The sequence below is a fragment of the Ursus arctos genome, unplaced genomic scaffold (assembly GCF_023065955.2).
Source record: "Ursus arctos isolate Adak ecotype North America unplaced genomic scaffold, UrsArc2.0 scaffold_12, whole genome shotgun sequence".
Lineage (NCBI taxonomy): Eukaryota > Metazoa > Chordata > Mammalia > Carnivora > Ursidae > Ursus > Ursus arctos.
In genome coordinates, this window is record NW_026622786.1 from 14,348,089 (window position 1) to 14,374,810 (window position 26,722).

Sequence of the window (26,722 nt, forward strand, 5' to 3'; positions counted from 1 at the left end):
TAATTAGATTATGTGTCAGTCATTAGGCAGGATGCTGACTTTGCATACAAGGACCATTTCTGAATTTTCTTTGTACTCCCCGAGCTTAGTGCAGAAGCAAGCACAGAGTGGACATTCCATAAATGTTGGCTAATTGTAAACTAAGAAATTGAAAATAAAGATCAGAGCGTCATGGACCATGAGAATCGCATCAGAAGACTATGGATGGGTCTGATGAGAGGAACAGGAAGGAAAAGGAGAAGAAGTGGAGAGTCTACTGTAAATCTCCAAACAGCACATGGACTTTGGAGTCAAAGAACAAATTGTTCCATTGTTCTGGCAGAAGTTGCCAGCACCCATTTCGCAGGAGATGTGGGCACCAGGAGCCTTTGTCTCCAGTGCGTTTCACATTTGTTATCACATCCTAATCTTTCGATTCCATCAGCAAAGCCATTAATCACTTTTTAAATTGACTACAGAGTGGATATTAAAGGCTATGATTCTTGCCAGGAGAAAAAACAAACAGAATCCATGGATGTGTAGGGGCACAGGTTGGTACAAGGCTAAGAAACCCATGTGCCTACAGGTGAAAAGTGCAAGGAGATCAGGATATAAAAGAGAGACCCAATCTCTCTCTGTGTGTCCCAACCCTTGGGTGTACCACTGTGTCCTGGTGTGTCTAGGGGCCACTAAAATCAGCACCATGAAGATCCTGGTCTTGGTCTTGATTTGTCTACACCTCTCAGAGGGTGTGGAAAGGTATGTATGGGGATTAAACCTCACTGTGAATTTCAGCCCTAAGGGAACATCACAAGCTAGGGTAGAGCAACGGCCTTCCCCCGCAGATCTTGTGGAAAGGCAGGCAGATCCTGTCTTGGTACCATTAACTGACAACCCAGGGAACCAAGACTTAAAATGGCTGGATGGATGGTGTGCATCCATATGTGTGTGTGTATGTGTGTGTAAAAAGGTGGGTTGGTGTTTTGTTAGCCAAGAAGGAAGGATGTACAATATCTATAATACTTAGAGGAGGGACTGGAAAGAATAGATATTTATTTTGTGGAAACAATATATGTATGCAGGAAACCCCAAATATATGTTGTAGTGGATTTTCAGGCTGGAAATGCTGGAGTGACTGCAGTGGTCAGAACTTGCTAAAGTCCAGGAGGATTTCTTATAAGAGGTTCTTCTTGAGTAGAGTACTAAGGAGATTTAAAAAACTCCAGATCAGATCGTTGAAGGGATTGCTTTAATGGGGAAAGTGAAGCTCACGCCTTTTATTTGCCCTATTCTCTGCAGAATCATTCTGAAGAAAGGAAAGTCCATCCGCCAGGTGATGGAAGAGCGGGGTGTGCTAGAGACATTCCTGAAGAACTACCCTAAGGTTGATCCAGCCGCCAAGTATCTTTACAATAATGATGCTGTTGCTTATGAGCCCTTCACCAATTACCTGAATGTAAGTGAAGGGGAGGTGGTGTCCACAGCTCTTGTGTAATAACCATTCTTGGATACTTACGTAGACCTCTCATCAGCTCTGACTTTTTACTAAACCTAAGTCTCGCCTTCCTATGAAAAGTATCTGGATAAATTATGAGTTGGTACCACTTAACACCATAGTATTCCCTTTCCTTCCTTCTTTCCTCTCATTACTGGCTCACTCTCTAAAGCTCCATTTATACGGTTAAGAGATTCACAGTGGCCATATTCAAGTCAATTGAGAGAGCCAAAGAAAGTCCCAGTGATGGGCTACAGGGGAAAGAAGGACAGCACATGCAAAGCTGCCAGGCAAAATCTCCAGCGGCTCGAGATGTCATACAGCTCCCTGCTTGGAAACATACACTGGTACTCAGAGCAAGCATTTGAGTGTTCTTGAGGCTGCAGTGTCTGCTCAGGGCATCTCAACACACTGGTGTCCTATGGACTGTCCTTACTGAGATGTGACATGAGTGTCAGATCTAGAAGCCACCCTAGGAATCTCCTATTTTGACTTCTACTTTCTATAGATGGTGGAAGAAGAGGCAGCTAAGTGAGAGAACTGGCCCAAATTCACTTAGAACTGAAACTGTGTTCAGTGAAGTTCTTTTCTTCCTTTCCATGCTACCTCTCACTCTAGATTTCCTGGCACCTTAGCTCTTGTGTGACCAGAGGGAGGGGAATGGTGGGGAAATATCTAACATTGGAAGAGAAAGAAAGATTGTGTGTGTGTGTGTGTGTGTGTGTGTGTGTGTGTGTGTGTGTGTGATGTGGGGAGAGGGGATGGACACTGGGAATGGAGAAAAAGTGATTGCTTCTCCAACTTTGCATGTTCTGGCATAGAATGGTAAATCCATGGAGGTATCGCCTGATACAAAATAGAAAATGCTTTGGAAGAAGAGATTCTCACCTGGTCAAAGTCTTGCAATTAGGGACAAAAATGGGGAATATTGAGGGGATCTGGCTCCAGATGTGAAGGAGAACTTCTGGAAAGAGAAGAATATAATTTGGTCAGAATGTAGTTTCTAGTGAGTCAACTTCTTCCCCATCCTTAGGACAAGGCTTGCCTGCTTAATGAGAGTGCCAAATTTTCTTTGCAGTCCTACTACTTTGGAGAGATCAGCATTGGGACACCACCACAAAATTTCCTGGTCCTCTTTGACACAGGCTCCTCCAACCTGTGGGTGCCCTCCACCTACTGCCAGAGCCAGGCCTGCAGTGAGTATACCACCATCACTACCCACCCCCCATGGATAGGAGCAGAGGGCCGGGCAGAGTCAGGATTGAGCACAATCTCAGCATCCAAATCCAGAGTTTTTGGTGCATACCCATGATCTCATTCTCCTTAAATTCAGACCATCTGGAAATCTTGCCCTTGGTCCATATTTCACAAGTGCTACAGTTCTGGAGAGAGACAACAGAAATAGGCCAAGGCGTCCATTCTTTTCTACATTGTTCCCTTTCCTCAGCTCTCTCCTATGGGCCCCAATTCCTGGCACTTTGAGTTGAGCCATCCCTCAGGAAATGGAAGGAAGGGGCAACATCTGTTTCTGGGCTATAGATTGTCTTTAGCAGAAAGGATCTGAGGCTGAGGCCCAATCCTGGGCTTGGTCTGATGGTCTCTGGCCATCAAGAGTAAGTGTCCTCCAAGTATTTTGGAAAATGTGTTGACATTAACATTCCATTCTATCCTTGCACAGCCAATCACAACACGTTCAACCCCAGTAGTTCCTCCACCTACGTAAACAATGGGCAAACCTATACACTGTATTATGGAAGTGGCAGCCTGACTGTGCTCCTGGGATATGACACTGTGACTGTAAGTGCTGTTCTCATCCTTCTGTGGGTCTGCTCTTTGGCTCCCCTTTTCTAAGCCTAAAGCTGTCAGAGAGTCCCATGATTACTAAATAGGTACAAATTCCCAGAAGCTGTTGGTTGGAAAGGACACCAAAGTCCATCTAATTAAACCTTTCTCCCAAGACAGGAATTGCTCCCACAGCAGTCCTGACTGCAGGGAGCTTTTTACATTGTGCCTCCCCATGACTTTGTTCCCTGACCTTAATCTGTCCTCTGCAGCCACGTGGAGCACATCTGCTTCCTCCTGCACACAACTTCATTCTAGATATTTGAAGACCTTCTTTTCACTATTTTCTTTTCTTTACGTCAAGCACCCATAGTTCCTATGTCATTTGTGCATATGGATTGTTCAATATAAAACCAGCCACTGTCCTTTCACTGTCTATGGAAGTGGAAACTCTAACTCCAGAACACAACAGCCTCTGCTTCCCCAACACCCACACTCTTCTTTCCAAGACATACATGGTTGGGTGATGCTGTTGTCCCTTCATCTTCCATGCTCCACCCTATGATTGAGCTAAGCATGAAAGAAGCCAACTTCCTCTCCCAGAAAAGTGTACATTCTATTCCCTGGGCACCTAATTCTGGGAAGTCTTTGTCCACCTAAATTGTTAATCTTTTCTTTCTGCTTGTCCCAGGTTCAGAACATCGTCATCAATAACCAGGAGTTTGGTCTGAGTGAGATTGAACCCAACAACCCCTTCTACTATGCAAACTTTGATGGTATCCTGGGAATGGCCTACCCCAACCTGGCAGTGGGGAATGCTCCAACAGTCACGGAGAGCATGGTGCAGCAAGACCAGCTCACCCAGCCCATCTTCAGCTTCTACTTTTCTCGGTGAGCACCCTTGCCGTGGGTGGGTCTCAGCAAATGAGGCTGTGGGGGCTTCCAGCAAGTCAATATCAGACAAGGCCAAGGTTTTAACATATCCTGACACAACGAGTATAACCTGCTATATGCATTTCATGCATTTCTGAAAATTCATAACTACATTTTTGGGGGAATTTTATTTTAATGCCCTAGAGGAATTTTTTAAAAGATTTTATTTATTTATTTGAGAGAGAGAGTGAGAGACAGGCAGAGGGTGAGCAGGGAGGAGGGGCAGAGGGAGAGGGAGAAGCAGACTCCACGCTTAGCAGGGAAGCCTGACGCAGGGCTGGATCCCAGGACCCCGGGATCATGACCTGAGCCAAAGACAGACACCCAACCAACTGAGCCACCCAGGTGCCCCTGCACTAGAAGAAGTTTTAATTTAGGCCAAAGCCATAAGATGATTCTTTCTTTAAAAATGAGCTACACGTATTGCACGGTGCACTGGGTGTTATACGCAACTAATGAATCATGGAACTTTACGTCAAACACCAGGGATGTACTGTATGGTGACTAACATAATATAATAAAAAAATATTATTATTAAAAAAGAAAAAAAAAGAACAGACTCCAAATCCAGCACTACACATCTCAGGTTTTGTAGGAGCGATTCCAGCAGATGTTGCATATATATGATGTATGAAAAGCAAGTGGCAAATAAATGTATACAGTACAACCCAATTTATGTAAAAATAAATATTAAAAAAGCTTGAGAAAAATAAAAAATAAAAATGAACTACAGTCCCTCAAGATTTAACGAGTCAATGTAGAGATTGTTGCATTCGATTTGCATAGCTGTAGAGCTTTAGAACAAGCCACATGATTACTTACTAGTACAGTAAAGTCAAATTTACAATAAAGAGAATTATAATACATGATGTCTGTAATAACATATTTGGCTCTACAAAGAGTTCTTGTAGTTATTACGTCACATGACATCTCAAAACCTTGTTATTAGCGCCATTTGTCCACTGATGAAATGCAGGCTCAAACAGGTGGTCAGTATTGAGCAAGGTCCAGTAGATGTGAAGCCACGACACAAACACAAATATCTTGGTCACAGACCCAGTACTTTTCTTACTCTAGTGGCTTTGAGCTTTCATGGCACTTTACTTACTGATTCTTTTTCCTAATCACGTGATCCTCAGGGTACCTGAGTCCAAATGTCTTTCTTCAGTGAGTGGAAGGCCCGGGGGAGGAAACAGAAGAGGCCTGAATCCCCTTAGCACTGTCTAGTTACCAACTTGAACATGACAGGAACATCCCCTTCACTGCACACAGGAGATCTCTCTGTCAGGCCCCCCATTCTAGGTACTCCCTGAGGCGTTTCTTCTTCTTCTCACTTTGTCCCCAGCAGGGCTTCCCTGGGATGGTTTTATAGTTTCTTTTCAGAGGCCTGGTTTCCAATTCCATCTCCCTTTTTATGGGCATAGTTTATATTTCCATTCCTCTGAAACTCTGGGTGTTCCTCTGAAGAGGCTCCTCTCCCTTGTGCCTTGAGCCTGGTGGAGTCTGAAGAGCAGGTCAGAGGACAAGACCCCTCATCCCTGGTTCCTCTGTGTCTCAAAGAGAGAGGGATGCTGAGAGGGGAGGAAGGGGTTGCCTGAGCAAGTGTATTGTGGGAACTCATGCTCTTCTCCCTTTCTCCCCAGCCAACCAACCTATGAGTATGGTGGGGAGCTCATCCTGGGAGGTGTGGACTCCCAATTTTATTCTGGTGAGATCATCTGGGCTCCAGTCACTCGGGAAATGTACTGGCAGATTGCCATCGATGAGTAAGTACAGAAGAAAGTTCCTATGGATTATGGACACCCCTAGGATGTTCCTCCAGTGTGACAATATTTCCTGTTCTTGCATTGGCACAAACTTCTGAAAGAATCAGCAAACCCTCAGGCTGATTGTTACTGAAGCTCAGTAGACTCTGGAATCTAGACCTAGACTGAACTTGTTGACTTGGTCACTGAACCTTGTCATGTCAGCAGGTTGGTCCTTCCTAGGCTACTGTGAATCCATGTCTTTGTTCCTGAAAGTTTCATTATCCCAAGTAGCACAATCCTTACCAAGTCTTTCATCAGGAAAAGTAATAACTGTCATTGATGTTTTCTATGTGCCAGATACTATGCTAAATATTTTATATATATTATTGTGTGTATATTCCACTACAACACTATGAGGTGGTCACTATTATATTTCATTGCATAGATAAAGACATCAAGGCTCAGAGGTTCAATAACTTATCCAAAGTCAGATATTTTGCAAGTTTCAAAATTTGAGCCCAAGCATATCTGTTCCCAGAGCTCAGGACCATGAATCAGTTACTTCTAATCTCCAAGCCTTCAGGAAATCTCCATTACCTCCAATTAAACATACACTTCTTTGGTCTTTACTCAAAACCGTACAACGGCTGGGTACTACCTATCAGCAGATGTGGCACATGTTTGTGGCAGAGGCACCTGATTCTCTTCTACTGGTGTTCCCCTCAGGTTTCTTGTCGGTAACCAGGCCACTGGCTTGTGCTCCCAGGGCTGCCAGGCCATTGTGGATACAGGAACCTACATGCTAGCTGTTCCTCAGCAGTTCATTGGCTCCTTCCTGCAGACAACCGGAGCCCAGGAAGCTCAGAATGGTGATGTGAGTAACCAGAAGCCAAGGGTTTCTCTGTACATCCACACAGTCTCAGGACAGGAGGAGGGGTTTGGATGGGGCCCTAAGCCCCTGGAGGGTCAGATCAGGTGGAGACATAGCATGGTCTTTCAGGCAAAGAGGGAAGGGGGAAATACTAACCAACCGTGAGTATGGGCTGAATGGTTGTCAGGAGGGGTGGCTGTTCCATTGCAGGCCTCTGGAACACATCTCACCTTGGTTACTGTCATTTGACTGTCAACAGAGCAACAGAGCCAGGCATATTGCATTCCTCCATTCCACTTGGGTTTCTTTCTTACCTAGGAATACTCCTTTGGCTTTTACTCTGAGCAGCCTCCTGTGCCCACCCCTGTTCCCCTTATACCCACTTCCGTAGTTTGCTCCTTCTGCATGCAAGAGTCTAGTTTAGTCAGACTAAATCTTGGTTCCTCAGGATGTGTGTGTGTGTGTGTGTGTGTGTGTGTGTGTGTGATGAGTACATAGATAGGTGCACACAAGTGTGGATATGTAGTGTGTGAGAACACGCGTCTACAGGGTGTGTGTCTTTTTTGTAAGTGGTACTTTCTGGCGGTAGAAATCTGTGTTCTGGAATGAGCTTAACTCCTTATGGCCATATCAGTACAACCAATATCTCAGAGGTGAGATGTGTCCAAAGAGGCCCAAGAAAGCAAAAGCATCTGGTCAGTGTTGCTCCTGGGAACCAGGCTTTGCCTTCCATGCTCTCAACCAACTTTTGCTAGAAGGTCAGGAAGAGAGCTTCACAGGGAATGGGGAACTCGGCCCCATTGTCTGGGCCCCCAGTCTCCTGGCACTCTACAGCTATGCTTCTCCTCTCTCTCAGTATGTGGTCAACTGCAACTCCATACAGAGCATGCCCACCATCACCTTCGTCATCAGCGGGACCGCATTACCTCTGCCTCCCTCTGCCTATGTCCTCAATGTGAGTATGCACTTCAGACTCCAGGGAAATGGGATTGGATCGGTCCAAAAGCTGTTCTGTGTCCCAGCTCACATCTGAGCACCTATGGGGAGTCACCAGTGGCAGAGTTGAGGGTGAACAAGAAGCCAGAAACCCCATAGGTATCAAGGAATATAGAGTAGGAAGTTCCTATGGGGAAAAGCATCTCCATGCACCTGGTTATACCCTGATGTTCTTTGTCTGCAGAACGATGGCTACTGCACTCTCGGGATTGAGGCCACTTACCTGCCCTCCCCCACTGGGCAGCCCCTGTGGATTCTGGGAGATGTCTTCCTCAAGGAATATTACACCATCTACGACATTGGGAACAACAGGATGGGTTTTGCCCTCTCTGAGTAGACTAGCACGAGACAGCTGTCTCCACCCTCCCAGCAGGACTCTGGGAGAACCTATTGGTTCTCTGGGCTGACAGCAGCATTTTAGACTAGTCTGATTCCTCTGTGTGCTAGAATCTTACTTCCTGCAACTAATAAATCAAGAATCTCCAAATGTCATGCTGTTCCTTCTAGATGTCTTCTTTGTGTTCTGCTTGTAGTGGTTTATTCTTTTTTTTTTTTTTAAAGATTTTATTTATTTATGTGACAGAGAGACAGCCAGTGAGAGAGGGAACACAGCAGGGGGAGTGGGAGAGGAAGAAGCAGGCTCACAGCGGAGGAGCCCGATGTGGGACTCGATCCCCGCACGCCGGGATCACGCCCTGAGCCGAAGGCAGACGCTTTAACGACTGCGCTACCCAGGCGCCCCTGTAGTGGTTTATTCTAAATTGAAAGTTAGCAACAGTTTTTTGGGAGATCTGTAAATTGACCAATGAGTGAGAACACAGAGCAGAACACCCACAGCACAGATGTTAAGGACACAGTACGTACATGAAGTACTCTGGTGGACGTGACCAGCCGTCCCAGCACTCTCCCTTTCAATACATTCTCCTCTCCATTCTTGCATGTTAGAGAAGAAAAAAAAAAAAAACAACAACCTTAGAGAACATTTCAAACTGGTGCTCTGAGGCCAACTCAGATTAGAAAATGGTGGTTCTTCTTGAGAAGAGCAGTGCAGTTTTAATGAATTTTTTCTGGTATTTTCTCAGACCCCTTTCCTCCCTACTCACTACGGGTGCTCTCAGGCTGCTCACATATTCAGTTCATCTGCCTGGGCCTGAAAGCTTTTGGGTTTTGAAACCCAATCTCATTTTACAGTGGAAGAAAGTGGGGTGTGGACAGGTAATCATACAGTTAGTATTAAATCAGTTCCAGATCAAGGTATTATATATTTTTTATTGTGTTACTGTATGATAAAGTCTGCTGGGTGCAAGCCATGGAGGCATGCAATTACAAATGAGACATGGTGTTGGCTCACTAGGAATTTTCTATCAAGTACAGAATATTGCCCTTGAGTATGTTTTCTGTCTGAAGTAAGACCAGTAGCTGAGCTTGCATTCCACAGTAGGTTATGAACAATCATCTGCAGTGGGTGCTTCTAATGCAGTAATGCCACCTGTAGGGAGGTAAAAACCGATATTGCTCTGGTACTCAAAATTCTTTCAAGGAATGTAATTAGAAGGACGTACCTGGAAAGAAAGATGCAAAGAATTCTAAATCCAGATGCGCCTTGGTGGTGGTGGTGGATGGAGGTGTACATTTTTCTACATCATCGCATCATTCCCTTCCACCAACACACAATGGAGTTGATCTTTTGGAATTGGGTAATGTCTGCACTCTGGCCATTCCGTCTTCTTTCTGTTGTGTTTCTCTTATGGGAGATACTACCTTTTTTTGTCAAAGGGAAGGGAGCTCAGTTCAGCCCCAATTTACCTGCATCCTCATCCCTGCCTGGTCAGCCACTGTTCCTACCTCAGTATCACCTCTATTCATGCTCTGGTGGTTGGCCTCAACTATACAGAGCAAAGGTCTTGAGATGGAGATATAATTGCTAGAAAGTTCTCAGCACTGATATACAGCAAATCCAGGTTTTCATAAGTAACCTGAAATTCATCAGCAGGGACTAACCTCAGCCACTGGGACAACATAGGGTATTTGTAAAGCCAGAGCTAGCAATTCTGTCTGCTCCTGGATTCTAGAAAACAGAACCCAACAGAAGCCATTGGCCACAGCTTAGGGTCTGTTCCCCTTGTCTATCCTTGTAAGACAGGGACAAGATTTATTAATATGGGAGTGTTCCCTACCTTCCAGTATGCCACTCTGTCCCCACCACACTAATAAAGATCTTGCCTGGCTGATTCTTGTATCTTATGTGATAGAGACTGAGGGGCTGGGGACAGAAAGAAAGAGAGAGAAAGGAGGAGATAGGCTAGTGGGCAGAAAAAGGTAAAAAGAACAAGGAGTAAATGAGATTTTAAAAAAGCTGGAGGGTAACAGGGAAGAGAGAAGGGATAGAAACTATGGCTGGGAGAGGTGAACATAGAGATTTGGAATCTGGAGCTTCCTAGGGGAGATGCTGCACATCAACATCTTGGAGGGAACGTAGGATGAAGATTCTGAGAACTGTTGCCTATGCTTACAAATTAGAGACTTTTTAATGTTCTGTAAGAGATATAAAGATTGGAATTCCTCTTTGTTTTTGGCAGCTGTAACATGCTTTCTAAATGTGAATTAAAGCAGAAAAGGAGCACATGGACCTCAGTCTATATTTAGGTTATACTTGGAAAACATGTTCTAGAGTTTTCTTTCCATTTACTGCAATGGCATCATCACTGATGAAGTATCATTAATTTATTCATAAAGTATTTGTTGAAATCTCTTTGTGTAAGTAAAATCTTCCCTGATCCTTGACATCTTCTTGCGTGTCCTCTGCCTACACTCCCACCCCCTATGAGAGGTTTCTACTCCTCCTTCCCTCCCCCCACAGCACTGTGTACCTCTGACAGTTCAGTACCTATTGCACTGTATTGTACCCACTGCACATCTGTCTCGCCAACTCAGTTATGATCAAGAGAAAAGAGACTGTTCATTTTTCTCTTGAAGTCCCCAGATCTGACATGTCCTGTGATAACAAGTGCTTAGCAATGCCTGCTATACAACCAAATTCATGATAATACAAGTGACATAAGACAGGTACAGGGAATGGTGCCTGAGAGTGGCAGGACAGAGGAAGGTATCACAAAGGAAACCATGTTAGATTTTGCCTTGAAGTATGTGTAGGAACTCACTGGGTAGAAAATGTTAGAAAAGGGATCTCATGCAGAAACTGGCCTATGGACAGCACAGAGGCTGGAGGGAGTTTGTGTAATGGTAGAACAGCAGGAAATCCCAACTGGCTGGACGCAAGGTCCCTGGAGAGGATAGCAGGAAACGAGGCAGCCAAGGTGGGTTGTGGTCAGATGGGCAGGGCCTTGCTAAACGTCTGGACTTGAGTCTCCTGTCAAGGGGACCCACATGGGTTTTAATGGAGGAGAGACATATGATCAGATATTTGAGGAAGAGGGCTCTGCCGGCAGGGCTCCTCTGCTGTTCCCCAGACCTCTGGTTGAGGTTTGATGTGTAAAGAGTTCTCTGAACCTGGCCACAGCTGGTGGGGGCTCTGACAAGAAAACAGGCTGGGCAATTGGTCGGGGTGGGGCTCAGGAATGGACAAATGTAGACCTGGAAGCAGACTTCAGGCTGGATTTCTGGTACTCTGCCTTCTGCAGCTGTTCCACTTTCACAGAGAGAATGAGGCCCCTCTAGGCTCAGACCTTATGTAGAGAGCCCAGGGCCCCAGGCCTTTGTGCTGACTGCAGCCAAGATGGGGCGGTGCTGCTTTGAGCTGGTAAGTCACACAGACCCCAGACCCCAAACCTTTTCTCTTTCCAGCAAGGAGCAGGGAGCAGGGATTCAGCCCCCAGCTTCAACAGGCCAAGGCTCAATTTGGATTTTTCCATGCCATTTCTCTCTTGTCCTGGCATGTACCGCCCCACCAGGCCTCTACTTTTTCAGGCTGTTGTTTTCTCTCCCTTTTCCACGTGCTCAGGGTCCAGAATGTAAAAGCGAGGTTGTCTGTGAGTTGCTAGAAAGTGCTAAAGAAACAAAGTACAGCATTTCACTGGCCCAGAAGGTGTGTTCCCGCAAGTCGGGCATTCCTGGAATTCATCTACAGCCAGGGCATTGCTTCTGTAGCTCCCCCTCAGAGTTCCACTACTTCTCTCTGCAATATTTTAACTAATAGAAACATTTCCACAAACTCCTCATTCCTTTCTCTCTCCCCTTTCTCATCACCTGTGTCTTGCCCAGTGCCAGCTGCTCCAGAGGAAGCACAAATGCTGCTCTCTGTGCTCAGATCCACCACCTGCCACCACACCATCCGGAACAGGCTTGGAAGGCTGTGGTTCACAAGCGGTCTGAGGATGCTGAACACAGGTGTGAGCAGCTGCCATACAGGCTCTGAAGCATTCTGGGCTCTCAGCAAGTGATGGCTGTTGCCCTCACTGAGCGTGCAGTGGAATTAAGACAAGAGTAGATGGTCTGAAGCTTGGGTTAGGGTAACTGACAAAGGTAAGTATTCCGTCATTTAGAGCCTTGATCCCTACTCCAGGTGGATGGGCCAATGGTTTAATGAAGAGATATTTATTCAGTTCTGAGTGTATGTCCCTTCAGTTACCTCACCACATCCTTGCAACAAAATTTTGAAGTAGGTTTTACTTCCTCCATTTTTGTCAGTAAGCAATGGAGTTAGAAGACGTGTGACAAGGTCTCTAGCGCCCTGCAGCTGGAAGTGGAAGAGCCAGGCTTCAGGTGTAACAATATCTGCTCCAAGCCCATGCTCTTTCCAGTCTACCACTTACTCAGTGGGGGAGAATCCAGCACCAGGATCCCCTCCTCACCAGGGGTGGTTTAGGTGCAAGCTGTGGAGAGGAAAATCTTTTGCAGGGATCACTGTGAGTTGATTGTTCATGATAATTACCCTGCAGATCCACAGTCTTGTAGCTTCCCTGGGAAGCCCCCAGCAAAGTCATGGGATCGTTGCTAGTGTTTTTACAGATCTGGCTGTGTTGCTGCACCTGCAGCTGGAATGTGTCATGAGTGCCTTTCTTTCTGATAAAGGTGTTTCCACCATCAGCTGACTTCGATATTTGAAAATCTGAGGACTTGGAGTTTCCATATCCTATAGCACATATGAAATTATTACCAAAAATTAAAGAAGAAAGAAAGAAAGAGAAAGAAAATGAGAGAGAGATAGAGAAAGGGAGAGCTTCTTCTACCTCATCCCCCCCAGGCCCCACATCCTCATTCCTTTGAATAGGAGATGGGAATAAGGACTGCTGAGTATCAGGACAACCCTTGTCAGGATGTAGGATTAAGGTAGCAGTAGAATGGGCTAGTTTAGAGAGGCTCCATCATTAACTCTTCAGAAATTAGCAATCTTCAGGGACTCTGGTGGCCATATTTATCCTCTATTTGCTCTCATTCCATTCCCAGGTCCTTGATAAGGAGGCTTGGGTTTTAGCCTTACGTCACCAAGCTGGCTCACCTTATGCCTTCCTCACAACCTCAACCCTAAATCCAGAGGGAGAACTGGCATCCTCACCATGTTTCTGGGCCTCCTGCCCCAGGAGTGCATGCAAGAGACCCAGGACAGGGAGATATCAGGTTTCAAGACTTCCGACTTCTAGCCCCTGGTCTTCCCATCCAGGTGTAGCCATGAAGCTTGTGTATTACTTTATCAGTTGACCCCAGCACCACCCAGATCCTGCCAAATACATGCTGGTGAACGTGAAACTGTGCCTGTGTACAGACCTTATCTATGCCCTCACTCCTTGGTCAATCACAAGATCATGCCCTGTAGTGGAATGGTGATTCCTGTATCCTGGTTCTAGGACCTCAAACAGTGGTCAGACTTTGTTCTGTAATATCTGGGAGAGTCACAGGACAGACACTCCGGGTGGACTTGAAGTCCAAAGGTAGTATTGGGGTCCATCTCCCCACTCAGGGCTAAAGTACACAATATGGAAAGGACTCTGGAGGAGAGGAAAGAAAATGTCAAGCCACCTTGACAAAAATAAAAATGAGTTCCTTCTCTTCAGCAGTAAATTTATCTGCTAGAAAATTTGGCTTTGTTGCTCTAATCCTCTATTTCTCTTTCCCTACTCTTCTAAACTGGAAGCCCCTGGCATGCTCTGGTCTGTGTCCTTCTGAGGCTCTTTATCCAAGGGCAGTGAGCAAGAGAAAGTCCCAAATTACCAGAGGGACTTAAAAGGAAAGCAGCTTTGGAAACTGAAATTCACCTCAGTTAGGGAACTTTCTAGAAAAATTACCTTCCTCCTGAGATCAGAATAGGAGAAGTCAACCCTAGTTGGAAGATCCCCTGTTTCTGTTTCCAAATAGGTGGTGCAATTGACAATTTTGGGGGCGGGTGAGGAAAGCAACAACATCCAGAGTCCCATGGGTGTTTTGGGGTAAATGTTCACCATTCCCTCCATGAGAGTGTCTCCAGTCACAGAGCAAAGTTCTCTACAAGATCCCATACACATGTCGTTGTATAAGAGGAAGGCTCTCTTCCACTCAGTCTGGCCTCTGTCCCTCTACCCAGAAAAGACAGGGGGTGGCTTGTTGACCAGTTTCTCTAATCTGAATGGTTGGCATAAGGTTGATCCTTGGAGAGGCAGGAAGAGGATCCCAAGAGAAGAGTTCCTGGGGACATGGTTCTGTTCTTTTCGTTCCAAAACCATGAGTCTTAGAAAAGGCCACTTTGACTCTGGTGGCAGTTTCCTCATGCCTGGTAAAATGGACTTCACTTTGTCATTTCTTCATGCTTCCTCATTAGGAATGAAAACCTGGTTATGCTTCTGGTGATTAGCATGTGAAACTTCTCCATCCAGAAATGAAAAACTCTTCTTTCTATGGAGAGTTAACCCAGGGGCTAATCTTGGGAAGACGAGGCTGAAGCCAGTTTGAAGGTGAAGAAAAAGGTGATTGAAGGTGGCCTGAAAGATCCCAGAGGTGCATCTGCAGGAGATTTTCCAAGACAGGGAAAGAGCTAGAATTGGGAAATGAGAAATTTATTTATCTTAAAATAGGGGCTGAATGGAGTCCACAGTTTTTATTCTTAGGATCATAGGTTGAGGAAAGGCAGAGAGCTAGAGGTAAAGAACTGATATGAAGGGTTGCTCTGTGGAAGGAACCTGTGACCTACACATGACGTACACATAGTATATGCTCAATGTTTATTTGTAATGCTTCAATTTATTTCAGTAAGTATTTCTTGAGCATGTATTATGTGCTAAGTACAATGGCAGGCACTGAGGATATAAATCTGAGATATACAAGGATGAAGGAGCTATAGAAGTGGAGCTCTTAAGAATATCGTGTCTTCTCCTATTTTAACTAAAGCAAAGAAGATGGATGGTGGATATTTGAGAAGGATATTAGATAGCATTGCAATACCTCAAGCATATTAAATATTTACTGAGTATCATAAACACCTTTCAAGACACTGTAAGAAAAAAAAGATGATTCTGAGAGTCCCAGGAAGTTCCCTATCTAGTGGAGAGACAAACATTTGCACACCCAACTGAATACTGCAATGAGTAAGTGCCATGTTAGGGCATGCACGATGTGATAAGAAATGGTGAGAAAGTAATGGTAAATCCTGCCATTTCCTGGAAGGGCATTCTAAGAGAAGGGACCTGCATGAGCAAAGGCATAGAAGTGTGAGAGTATAGAGTGTTTAGTGGCACTCTGAGCAATCAAGTTGCAGGAAAACCAGATCCTAAAAATAGGAAAAGAAAAAGAGGGAAAGAAGAATTAATGAACATTTTGTGAGTGGAGGAGATAGTCATTTTTCTTTCCTTGTTGATGCATTTTCATGCCCTTCTTGAAGGGATTTGGGAGTTGAGGAGAGGACATGGAATATGACTGATGAGTGGTTGAAAGAAGACCCGAAAATAACTAAGGGATTGTTCATCTGTAAGTGCTAAACACTAGTCCAGTTTTGTTGCTCTTTGGGCTCTACGAGAGGATTTTTATGATATTAGACTATGGAGAGTAGATGTTAGGATGAAGGTAATTTTAAGGACAGGGCTTCATGGACTGCTGATGGTTCCTCTGATATTTCTTGGAGCTTGAAGAAAGAGGGAAGGGGAAAGGTGATGGCATCTGAGTGCCAGCAAGGATTTCTTCAAGGTCACCAGGAATGGGCAACCATGAGATTCTCAATGACTCAGTGATCTAGTATCTCCAACTACATGGGATTTATGGCATTGACTTTGACTTTGGGTACCCCCATTCCTGGGCTGCCCACCTGAGGACTAACAGTGCTTTACCATCCTCATCAAGGCAAAGACCTGTAGGTGCATTTATATAGTCTGGGACCTCTAGGGCTTCTCCACCCTTGACCAACTTAAAACCACATTGAGATACCACCTTACACCAGTTAGAATGGCAAAAATTGACAAGAAAAGAAACAACAAATGTTGGAGAGGATGTGGAGAAAGGGGTCCCTCTTACACTGTTGGTGGGAATGCAAATTGGTGCAGCCACTTTGGAAAACAGTGTGGAGGTCCCTTAAAAAGTTAAAAATTGAGATACCCTATGACCCAGCAATTGCACTACTGGGTATTTACCCCAAAGATACAGACGTAGTGAAGAGAAGGGCCATATGCACCCCAATGTTCATAGCAGCATTGTCCACAATAGCTAAATTGTGGAAGGAGCCGAGATGCCCTTCAACAGATGACTGAATTAAGAAGATGTGGTCCATATATACAATGGAATATTACTCAGCCATCAGAAAGAATGATTACCCAACATTTGCAGCAACATGGACGAGACTGGAGGAGATTATGCTAAGTGAAATAAGTCAAGCAGAGAAAGACAATTATCATATGGTTTCACTCATTTATGGAACATAAGAAATAGCAGGGAGATTGGTAGGAGAAGGAAGGGAAGAAGGAAGGGGGGGTAAAAAGAAGGGGGAATGAACCATGAAAGACAATGGACTCTGGGAAACAGACTGAGGGTTTCAGAGGGGAAGGGGGTGGGGGATTGGGATAGGCCAGTGATGGGTATTAAGGAGGGCACGTATTGCATGGTGCATTGGGTGTTATATGCAAGTAATGAATCATGAACACTACGTCAAAAATTAAGGATGTACTATATGGTAACTAACATAACATAATAAAAAATTATTATAAAAAAATAAAAATAAAGAAAAAGGAAAAAGAAGATACAGGAATCAATAACTGTTGAAAATCTACAATGAGCCAAACACTGTGTTAGACACTATGTACTGGGAGTTTATTTAATATTCATAACATTCAAAGGAAGTATGTATTTTATATCGATCCAGAGAGAAGAAGTAATCATAATTAGAAAGTAGGAGAGATCTCTGAGATTTCTTTCCCTATAAGACACTGCTTCGGTGGGGAAGCAGGAGAAAATATAATAGACAATTTAGTTTTCAAGCATTAGCTCACTCGTTCATTCACTTACACAAACATATACTTGGTACATTCATACATTCCAGTACATGTAAGATTTTTTCCTCCACCAAATATTGGTATATTTTAAAATTAAAATCTAGCCATTTATTAGCACTTTTTCCTACAGTTATCACTAACCATAATCACCAATACTGTCCTCTCTTGCAACAGAAAACACAGTGGATTTTGAAGCTGAGGCCCAAGTTACAGGCTGTCCAGTCTGCTGATCTCAGCAGCCATACCTGCAGGCAAAGGGACCATTGATGTGGGTTTCAGAATTACCAAGATAAGAGCATGAGTCAGGCAGAATACCTTAAGGCCTGAATCACATGTCTTATTCCAAGGAGGGACTTAAACCTATGGACCCTTGGAGCCACAATCAGACTAAAGTTGGCATAATGTGCACACCTTTGCTTGGCATTTGTGGGGTTCCCCTTTCTCTTTTCCTCCACACTCTTGACTGGCAGCTGCTGTTTGCTGACCACTCACGTCTCCTGCTGAGTACCTAGAAGGCGTTCTGTGTGTTCTATGTAGCCTGAGGCTCTCCAGTAGCTGCGTGAATGCAAGGGGGCTTAGCTACTGTGCTGACCCACTAGGGAGAGGAGGGACTCTCACCTCCACTGAAGGGATGCCACTAGCGAGAGCAGAGGTGGAGAGGTAGGAAAAGTTCTTCATATGCAACCAAGCCTGTTATCGATTTCTGCCCACACAGTGGCAGGGCAAGCTGGCTGTGTTGATATGATCCAGGTTGTATATTCCCAGGATTGTTCTTCCGGGAAATTTTTGAGGGTACGTGCTCATACTAGGGCATGGAAAAGTGGAGAATCTGGCTCTCCAGGGTATTCTCCACTGGACTCCAGGAATAGCTATCACATCAGCCTGCTGAGCTCTCTGCTGCATGAAAAAACAGAGGGGACTCTGAGGTCCCACAGCATTGTTACCCAGAGCTCAAGAAAGCCTGTTGGATGGGCACAGTGCTTTTTGGAGATTTCTGGGAATAGTGAAGCCATTATTTCATTCTTTTGCCAGAAGAAATTCAGTTAACTGTCTGAGAACTGAGTTAACAGATAATCAAAATGCTTTGTTAAAAAAAAAAACACGTGGTAGGTGAATCACGTATAAATATTTCTGAGACTTGTGGAGGTTAGGACACTGTCACAGAAGGCAACAGCTCTCAGCATCAGCGTTCTGCTGAATATGGAGAGGTTGTCTACCTCAACGCTATAAAGCAGCCACCTTAGGTTAGGACTGGGAAGCAGAGGGAGGAAGGTGGTGGTGGTGGTGGGCAAATGGGCTTGGAGCCTTGAGCTGAATATTCTCCCCCAGAAATTGGCCATGAAATACTGGTGAGACAATGGAGTTCCTGCTGAGAAGCCATTATGGGGTTCTCCACGTATGGATGGACCTTGTGCCCACTTCTTTGCACGTGTCTGTGGGAGCACCCACCTCAGAATCAGAGTCTATCAGGCCCTACACCTGGAGGGCTAGCTTCTGGGCCTGCTGTGAAGTAACTCCCCTCTCCAGAAAGGCTGCAGGGGAGACTCTGGCCAGTTGGCCAGTTGGATTAGACAACCTCTAGGTTCCTTCCAATCGTAAAAGAACTCTTGTTCTATAATTACCTATGTCTCCCATACACCCTAAATAGAGATGAAAGGCATTCCCGAGAGAGAGAGAGAGAGAGAAAGAGAGAAATTATCTTGGCAAAAGACAGGGTCTTGCTAGTATGACCTGACGTCAATATTACTTACATGAGAGGTAAACTTCTTTTAAGAATAAGAGTTCAAATGTCGAGTTGAAATACAAAATTTCCTAATTGCTGCTTTTAATTTTTAGAATGAAAAAAATGAAATGAAAATGAATGAATGAATGAAAAAGTTTAGAATGAAAAAAGTTTTGGGGGAAATAGTGACTCTTTTGTGAGTTCCTGTAGTACTCACGCTACTTAATAACTATGTCTAAATAATTTATGAGCACTTAGATGTGTCAGGCAGTGTGCTGGGCACTGGAAGAATAGTTAAGTAAGACCATTCCTACTCTCATGGAGCCCACAGCCCAAGTGGAGGAAGTAAAAACACAAAAAACTAGTTGTAGAAGCATGATTTGTACAATAAGATTGTTAGCATGTGAGCATTTAAGAATGATTTTCCTCTCCTGTTGACATCCCATAGTCTTAGCCCACCTTCATGATTTTGTTAACTTGGCTCCCTCTGATCAGATCTGCCTGTTCTTCCTGAAGCCACCACCTCGTGGACTGAAGATTCGAGGCCCTCATCTACAAAGGAAATGAGTGTGTTGGTTTGACTATACTGAAAGCTCGGGGCACAGGGTAAGTTTCAGCCCATGGACCTTAAGATTATGTCACATTATCTCTGCCCTTGAAAATTTCACTTTTTAAGTAAAGCCCTGGATGAGAGGCCAGGAGATAGCAGTTGCACGCAGAGATTTGTTACAGAATCGCCGTGCAATTTTAAGCCAAGAACTCCACTTTTTAACCGTTTCCTACTTTGTATAATAAGGCAGCTAGAATGGTTAAATTCTGAGCCACTTTTCCCATGTTAATATAAATCACAAGGACATGAGAAAGGGAAAGGTAGCTCAGAAATCTTTGTTTTACATATGTCAGTGATTCGTCTTCATTATTTATATAAAATGTATATAATCCTTGAAGATGAATCACTGACTCATAACTTCTTAGACATGTACACACACACACACACACACACACACACACACACACACATTGATACCCAAAAGACCTTTAACATAAGATCACACAATGTTGGTTCTTCATAGTCAAATCCAGGGCTTGTGAGAGAGAAAAATCAAATTGGAAAATGTCTTCTTCCTTCACCAACCCTGACCAACCCTTCTATCTCTTCTTGCAAGTTCAGCCCTGGGCTTTCACCTCTGTCCTTTGATACGTTTAGACAAGGAGAAGCAAAAGTAACACAAAGAAAGGTGAGACTGGTCTGGGGCAGAAGGAGGGAGGTTCTGAGTGTTTATACCCCTTTTGTTCATAAGGGAGGAGATGAAATTAAAGCTGCCCAAGAAGAACATTACTCCTTGTACTGCTTGCTGATCAGGGTAACAGAAATCCCAACCTTCTGCCATTAGAGGGTCATAGAGGGCCAATAATGTTGCTGGCATAGACTTTCAAGGAGGAGAAGGGGGAGCTGACCACAGTCAGTGGTAATACACCACTCACTTAGGTGTGTAAGGAGGGGGTAACTTCACTCACTCAAAGCCTCACTCACCTTAGCAATTCTTCACTGGTGACCAAAAGGGGACCCGATGGTGCCTGTAGGTGCACCTTCCAGTGAAATCCCAGCCTCAGGCCAAGTCCCCGTGCTTATGGGAGGTAGCCGGCACCCCATAGGAGAGTTTGCTTTTGGGACTATGATAAATGTTCATTTCTCATACATAGAAAGAAAGAGGTACCTGCATCTTATTGATTACCTACAATTTGCTAGCTGTTTAATATAAGACACTCCATTTGATTCTTATGATAAGCCTAGAGGCTGAATTAAATGAAGAATGCATGGGGAATATATGTTCAACAAACGGCATTCCTGTTATTATAAGATACTTATCACGACTTCCATTTTCTAATGAGGAAATTGATGGTAAGAGAGGTTACTTTACCTTCTGAGAACACATACTTACTAAGTGGTGTACCACGATTTGGCTTATAGATCTCTATAATTCCAAAGTTTATGCTCTTTCCACCATACTTTACAGACACTCAGTTTCTTTCTTTCTTTTTTTTTTTTTAAGATTTTATTTATTTATGAGAGAGAGATCGAGAATGTGCAGGGAGGAGGGCAGAAAGAGAGGGAGAAGCAGACTCTCTGTTGAGCAGGGAGCCTGATGTAGGGCTCAATCCCAGGGTCTCAGGACCATGACCTGGGCTGAAGGCAGACACTTAACCGACTGAGCCACTCAGGTACCCAGACACTCAGTTTCTAAGAACACTTGTCATTCTAAGAGCCCCTTATACAGGGTGGGCTTGGTTTCCTTTTTTGGAAAACAATGTGGCTGTATATAATGGAATTTTATAAATATGTACGTATTCTCTTTAGCCTCCAATTCCAATACCTGGGTATTTATTGGAATGACAATATAATCAAAGTATTTATATGGAAAGGTGTTTCTCAGAGTCTTGCTTATAACTGCCAAATATTAAAACAATGAGAAAATAGTGTATTAAATTATAATCTATAATACAAAAAGATATTTTCAATCATTAAAAGTAGGTATAAAAATTAAGCATAATATGAGAAATGTTTACTTCTGATTCAAAGTGAAAATGAAAAAAAAAACAGGATATAGATGGGTTTTGCGCTGGGACGGTAGCCTTGTAAACAATGATGGTAGGTGCGCAAAGACTGGGATTAACATGCCGAAATGAGTTGTTTTATGGTGGTATGATTATGTTTTTCTTTGTGTTTTCTTTTTAGAAACTTTTTGATTATATTGCATCATGTTCCCAATAATTTTATGGTGTTTTAAAAGACTTAATGCCAGATTGATAGATTAGACTCTTACACCACAGGTGATGTCTCTGAAAGGCAATGGGTTTGGTGGTGCCAGGGTTGGGCTCTTGACTTGGATGACTTCCTGGGAAACTTCTGCTGTAATGGGTCGTATCCTCTGCCCTCTAAACTCAAGTTTCTGCTGGGGGTGCAGACACCAGGTAATTGGAGAAACATTTGTACACCTTGAACTATATATAATTCAAGCAACTATACTGTTGAATCATTGATGAGCAAAGAAGCAGCAGCACAAGGCATGGTATCTGCTCTGAGGATTTTAATTCACTTTTAGCAGAGAAAAACTGATGGCTTCTAATATTCAATAATTTCTCATTTGAAAGCTTGAGATGTGAACAAAATCTTGGAAAAGTATGTATTTGCTAGATTTCTAGAAAATACATACTTTTCCATCTGACAATATGTTATATACAAAATTACTGGCTTGCTGTGCTGAACTTGAGATTAACTCACCTTGCTAATCAAGAAATAGTTATTGTCTAACTCTGAAAAGAAATGAAAAACTAAATATTTATAAGACTAGATATTTTTTTTTCTAGTCTAGCTGGTGAAAGAAGTTAAACTAGCATTCTCTTCACTTTGAAAAAAGCATCCCATGGTAATTGCAACTCTGTTCTAATATTGGTGAATATGGTCCCCCCCCCCCCAATCTGGCCTGGTTTGAACTGATGAAGAAGAAAGGACTTTTCTAACCTCACGTGTGTAGATGTGTCCTCAAAATTTTTCATGGGCTGCTACTAACGGTGTTCTGTTGTTTTGTACACAGGCTGTGATGCACCAGAGACTCTTAAGCCCATACTTTCCAGCACATTCTGTGAAGGCAAAGCTGATGGGATTGTTGGGGACTTTAGGGATCCACCCAGGTTTTCTGAGTGTGCTAATGGTAACACTGTGGCCAGAAGATGTTCAGAGGGCCTTGCGTTTGACCAAATCTGCTCATGGAGTAACTGGCCTTGAACAGAAGAATGGCATTGAGGGGTGCCTGTCTGGCTCAGTCAGAGGAGTGTGTGACTCTTGATCTTGGGGTTGTGAGTTTGAGCCCCACGTGGGGTATAGAAATTACTTAAAGAAATAAGAACTTAAAAAAAGAAAAGAAGGGGGCTGGGAGGGGGTGAAGCCTTCTTAGAGTTTATTTCAACTCAGTAAATACACGCAACATGATGTTGCTTTGCTAATCATTCTTATTGTTCTCTTTCTTTTATCATTACTGCTTAGAAAGTCATTTTCATGTTGGACACTCCATAGAAAGATTGAAACAGACACAATCCCTTTTGCTTATAGACTTGTACCCTAAAAGAGAATGTGTTCATAATAGAAAATATATTTTAAACAAATAAATTGACAACCCATTTACTGTGAACTCAAACCAAAAAAATTTTATTTTTATTTTACTCATTATTTCTCAGACTGAACTTATTTTATTTTCTGCTGAATCAGCTCTTCTTCAAAACTTCTCAATGAACTCTTCTCCTGGTCACTTATGACTGCAAGCTCATTGATCATGTTCTCCACCTTTGCAAGAGGTCTTCCTGGGACACATCTTGTCCATTTCCAGAGAATACTCTCAACCATATTAATATTGGCTCTAGTCACTAACACTTTAATTTCCTCAATATTGTTTTATAAATGCTTTTCTATGGCTCTTGTACACTCTCCAACTTCTCACTAGAGAACCAGCTTACAAAAGAAAAATGTGTACATGTAGAGAGACTGCAGTGAATGCTCTTTTTAAAAAAAATTATTTATTTATTTATTTACTTATTTATTTATTTTAATAATAATTTTTTATTATGTTATGCTAGTCACCATATAGTACATCCCTAGTTTTTGATGTAATGTTCCATGATTCATTACTTGCGTATAACACCCAGTGTACCATGCGATACGTGCCCTCCTTAATACCCATCACCAGCCTATCCCAATCCCCCACCCCCCTCCCCTCTAAAGCCCTCAGTTTGTTTCCCAGAGTCCATAGTCTCTCATGGTTCATTCCCCCTTCTGTTTATCCCCCCTTCATTCTTCCCTTTCTTCTCCTACTGATCTTCCTATTTCTTATGTTCCATAAATGAGTGAAACCATATGATAATTGTCTTTCTCTGCTTGACTTATTCCACTTAGCATTATCTCCTCTAGTCCCGTCCATGTTGCTGCAAATATTGGGTAATCGTTCTTTCTGATGGCTGAGTAATATTCCATTGTATATATGGACCACATCTTCTTAATCCAGTCATCTGTTGAAGGGCATCTCGGCTCCTTCCACAGTTTAGCTATTGTGGACAATGCTGCTATGAACATTGGGGTGCAGATGGCCCTTCTCTTCACTACATCTGTATCTTTGGGGTAAATACCCAGTAGTGTAATTGCTGGGTCATAGGGTATCTCAATTTTTAACTTTTTAAGGGACCTCCACACTGTTTTCCAAAGTGGTTGTACCAACTTGCATTCCCACCAACAGTGTAAGAGGGATCCCCTTTCTCCACACCCTCTCCAACATTTGTTGTTTCTTGTCTTGTCAATTTTTGCCATTCTAACTGGTGTAAGGTGGTAATTCAATGTGGTTTTGATTTGAATCTCCCTGATGGCTAATGATTTAGCCCACGGAATGGGAGAAGATATTTGCAAATGACACTACAGATAAAAGATTAGTATCCAAGATCTACAAAGAACTTCTCAAACTCAATACACGGGAAACAAATAATTAAATCGAAAAATGGGCAGAAGATATGAACAGACACTTTTCCAATGAAGACATACAAATGGCTAACAGACACATGCAGTGAACATTCTTTAAGTTACTTTATCCCCATATAAGGAGCCAGTACAGTGAGCTCCACTGCCTTCTTCTCCGATATTGTTGGAAACCTGTTTCTCCTGCTACAAGTTCACATTAATTTACTCAGTCTTGAAAAATAGTTTCCAGAGTCTTTGCATGATAAAAGATCTTCATTCTGAGTTTCCAATAACAATTTTAAAAATTAACTCTTCCCATTTTCTCACTAAATCCAGAGATCCTCTAACCATACATCTTAATAATCATACTAGCTACTGGACATTCTGTTTTTTTCCTGTATATAACTAAATACATAACATTTTACATGTTAACATAGTTAATTTCCACAACAACCTTGTAGAAAAGGTATCATTATCGGCATTTTATAAATGAAACCGAAGGTTGGAGAGATTAAGCCACTTGGCCAAGATTACATCTCTAGTACATGACAGAGCATGTGTTCAAACAGCTCTCTGATTCCAAGCCCATCATCTCAGCTGCAAGGATTCACCATTTCTATCCAGGGCTGGGCAGCACCCATACTTCCTGATTTCCAGGGTATTGCTCCTCTACTACTCTTGTGAAGAACTTGCTCTAGCTTTACTTAAATGTGGAACCAATGTGTTGTTTTCTTTCCACAGCTTACCATCGATACAAAGGTGATTCAAATCATAAGCAGACACTGAAAAAATGTTATGCAAATACACGAAAAGATTTAGATAAGGTAGGTTTTAGGAAAATATGAACTAATCAGACTGACATAAGAGGTAGAAAACCTAAGTAGCCCAATAACCTTGGAAGATATTGAAAGTGATATTAAAATGTGAGACAGGAATCCATCAAAATCCTAGAGGAGAGGGGCGCCTGGGTGGCACAGCAGTTAAGCGTCTGCCTTCGGCTCAGGGCGTGATCCCGGTGTTATGGGATCGAGCCCCTTATCAGGCTCCTCCACTATGAGCCTGCTTCTTCCTCTCCCACTCCCCCTGCTTGTGTTCCCTCGCTCGCTGGCTGTCTCTATCTCTGTCGAATAAATAAATAAAATCTTAAAAAAAATCCTAGAGGAGAACATAGGCAGTAACCTCTTTGACATTGGCCGTAGCAACTTCTTTCAAGACATGTCTCTACAGGCAAGGGAAACAAAAGCAAAAATGAAGTTTTGGGACTTCATCAAGATAAAAAGCTTCTGAGCAGCAAAGGAAACGGTCAACGAAACTAAGAGGTAACTCACGGAATGGGAGAAGATATTTGAAAATGACATTACAGATAAAGGGCTGGTATCCAAGATCTATAAAGAGCTTCTCAAACTCAACACCCCCTCCCCAAAATACTAATAATCCAGTCAAGAAATGGGCAGAGGACATGAACAGACACTTCTGCAAAGAAGACATACAAGTGGCTAACAGACACATGAAAAAATGTTCAACATCACTAGATATCAGGGAATTACAAATCAAAACCACAATGAGATACCACCTTACACCAGTTAGAATGGCAAAAATTAACAAGACAAGAAATAACAAATGTTGGTGAGGATGTGGAGAAAGGGGAACCCTCTTCCACTGTTGGTGGGAATGCAAGGTAGTACAGCCACTCTGGAAAACAGTATGGAGCTTCCTCAAGATGTTAAGAATAGAGCTCCCCTATGACCCAGCAATTGCAGTACTAAGTATTTACCCCAAAGATACAGATGTAGTGAAAAGAAGGGCCATATGCACCCTAATGTTCACAGAAGCATCGTCCACAATAGCCAAAGTGTGGAAGGAGCCAAGATGTCCTTCAACAGATGAATGGATGAAGAAGATGTGGTTCATATATACAATGGAATATTACTCAGCCATCAGAAAGGATGAATACCTGCCATTTGCATTGACATGGATGGAATTGGAGGGGATTATGCTAAGTGAAATAAGTCAAGCAGAGAAAGACAATTATCATATGGTTTCACTCGTATGTGGAACATAAGGAATAGCACAGAGGACCATAAGGAAAGGGAGGGAAAACTGAATGGGAAGAAATCAGAGACAAACCATGACAGACTCTGGACTCTGGGAAACAAACTGAGGGTTACAGAAGGGAGGGGGGTGGGAGGATGGGGTAATCGGGTGATGGGTATTAAGGAGGGCACGTGCAGTGATGAGCACTGGGTGGTATATGCAACTAATGAATCGTTGAACACTACATCAACAACGAA

The 26,722-nt window shown here is 43.2% G+C and overlaps 1 protein-coding gene across 1 annotated transcript; it reads left to right on the top strand.

Annotated features, from left to right (window-relative positions):
- The first annotated feature begins 611 nt into the window (after positions 1–611).
- On the top strand, positions 612–8,299 carry LOC125282901 (pepsin B-like). The gene is made up of 9 exons (XM_048220559.2): positions 612–738; positions 1,279–1,435; positions 2,553–2,670; positions 3,153–3,271; positions 3,948–4,147; positions 5,833–5,955; positions 6,664–6,811; positions 7,665–7,763; positions 7,989–8,299. Exons 1-9 carry the CDS (start codon positions 683–685, stop codon positions 8,139–8,141), a joined length of 1,173 nt encoding a protein of 390 aa, XP_048076516.2. The 5' UTR covers positions 612–682; the 3' UTR covers positions 8,142–8,299.
- The last annotated feature ends 18,423 nt before the right edge of the window (positions 8,300–26,722 follow it).

Coding starts and splice junctions, on each gene's coding strand:
- LOC125282901 (XM_048220559.2), top strand. CDS start 683: ATGAAGATCCTGGTCTTGGTCTTGATTTGTCTACACCTCTCAGAGGGT. Junction 739..1,278: donor CTCTCAGAGGGTGTGGAAAG/GTATGTATGGGG, acceptor TATTCTCTGCAG/AATCATTCTGAAGAAAGGAA. Junction 1,436..2,552: donor CCTTCACCAATTACCTGAAT/GTAAGTGAAGGG, acceptor TTTTCTTTGCAG/TCCTACTACTTTGGAGAGAT.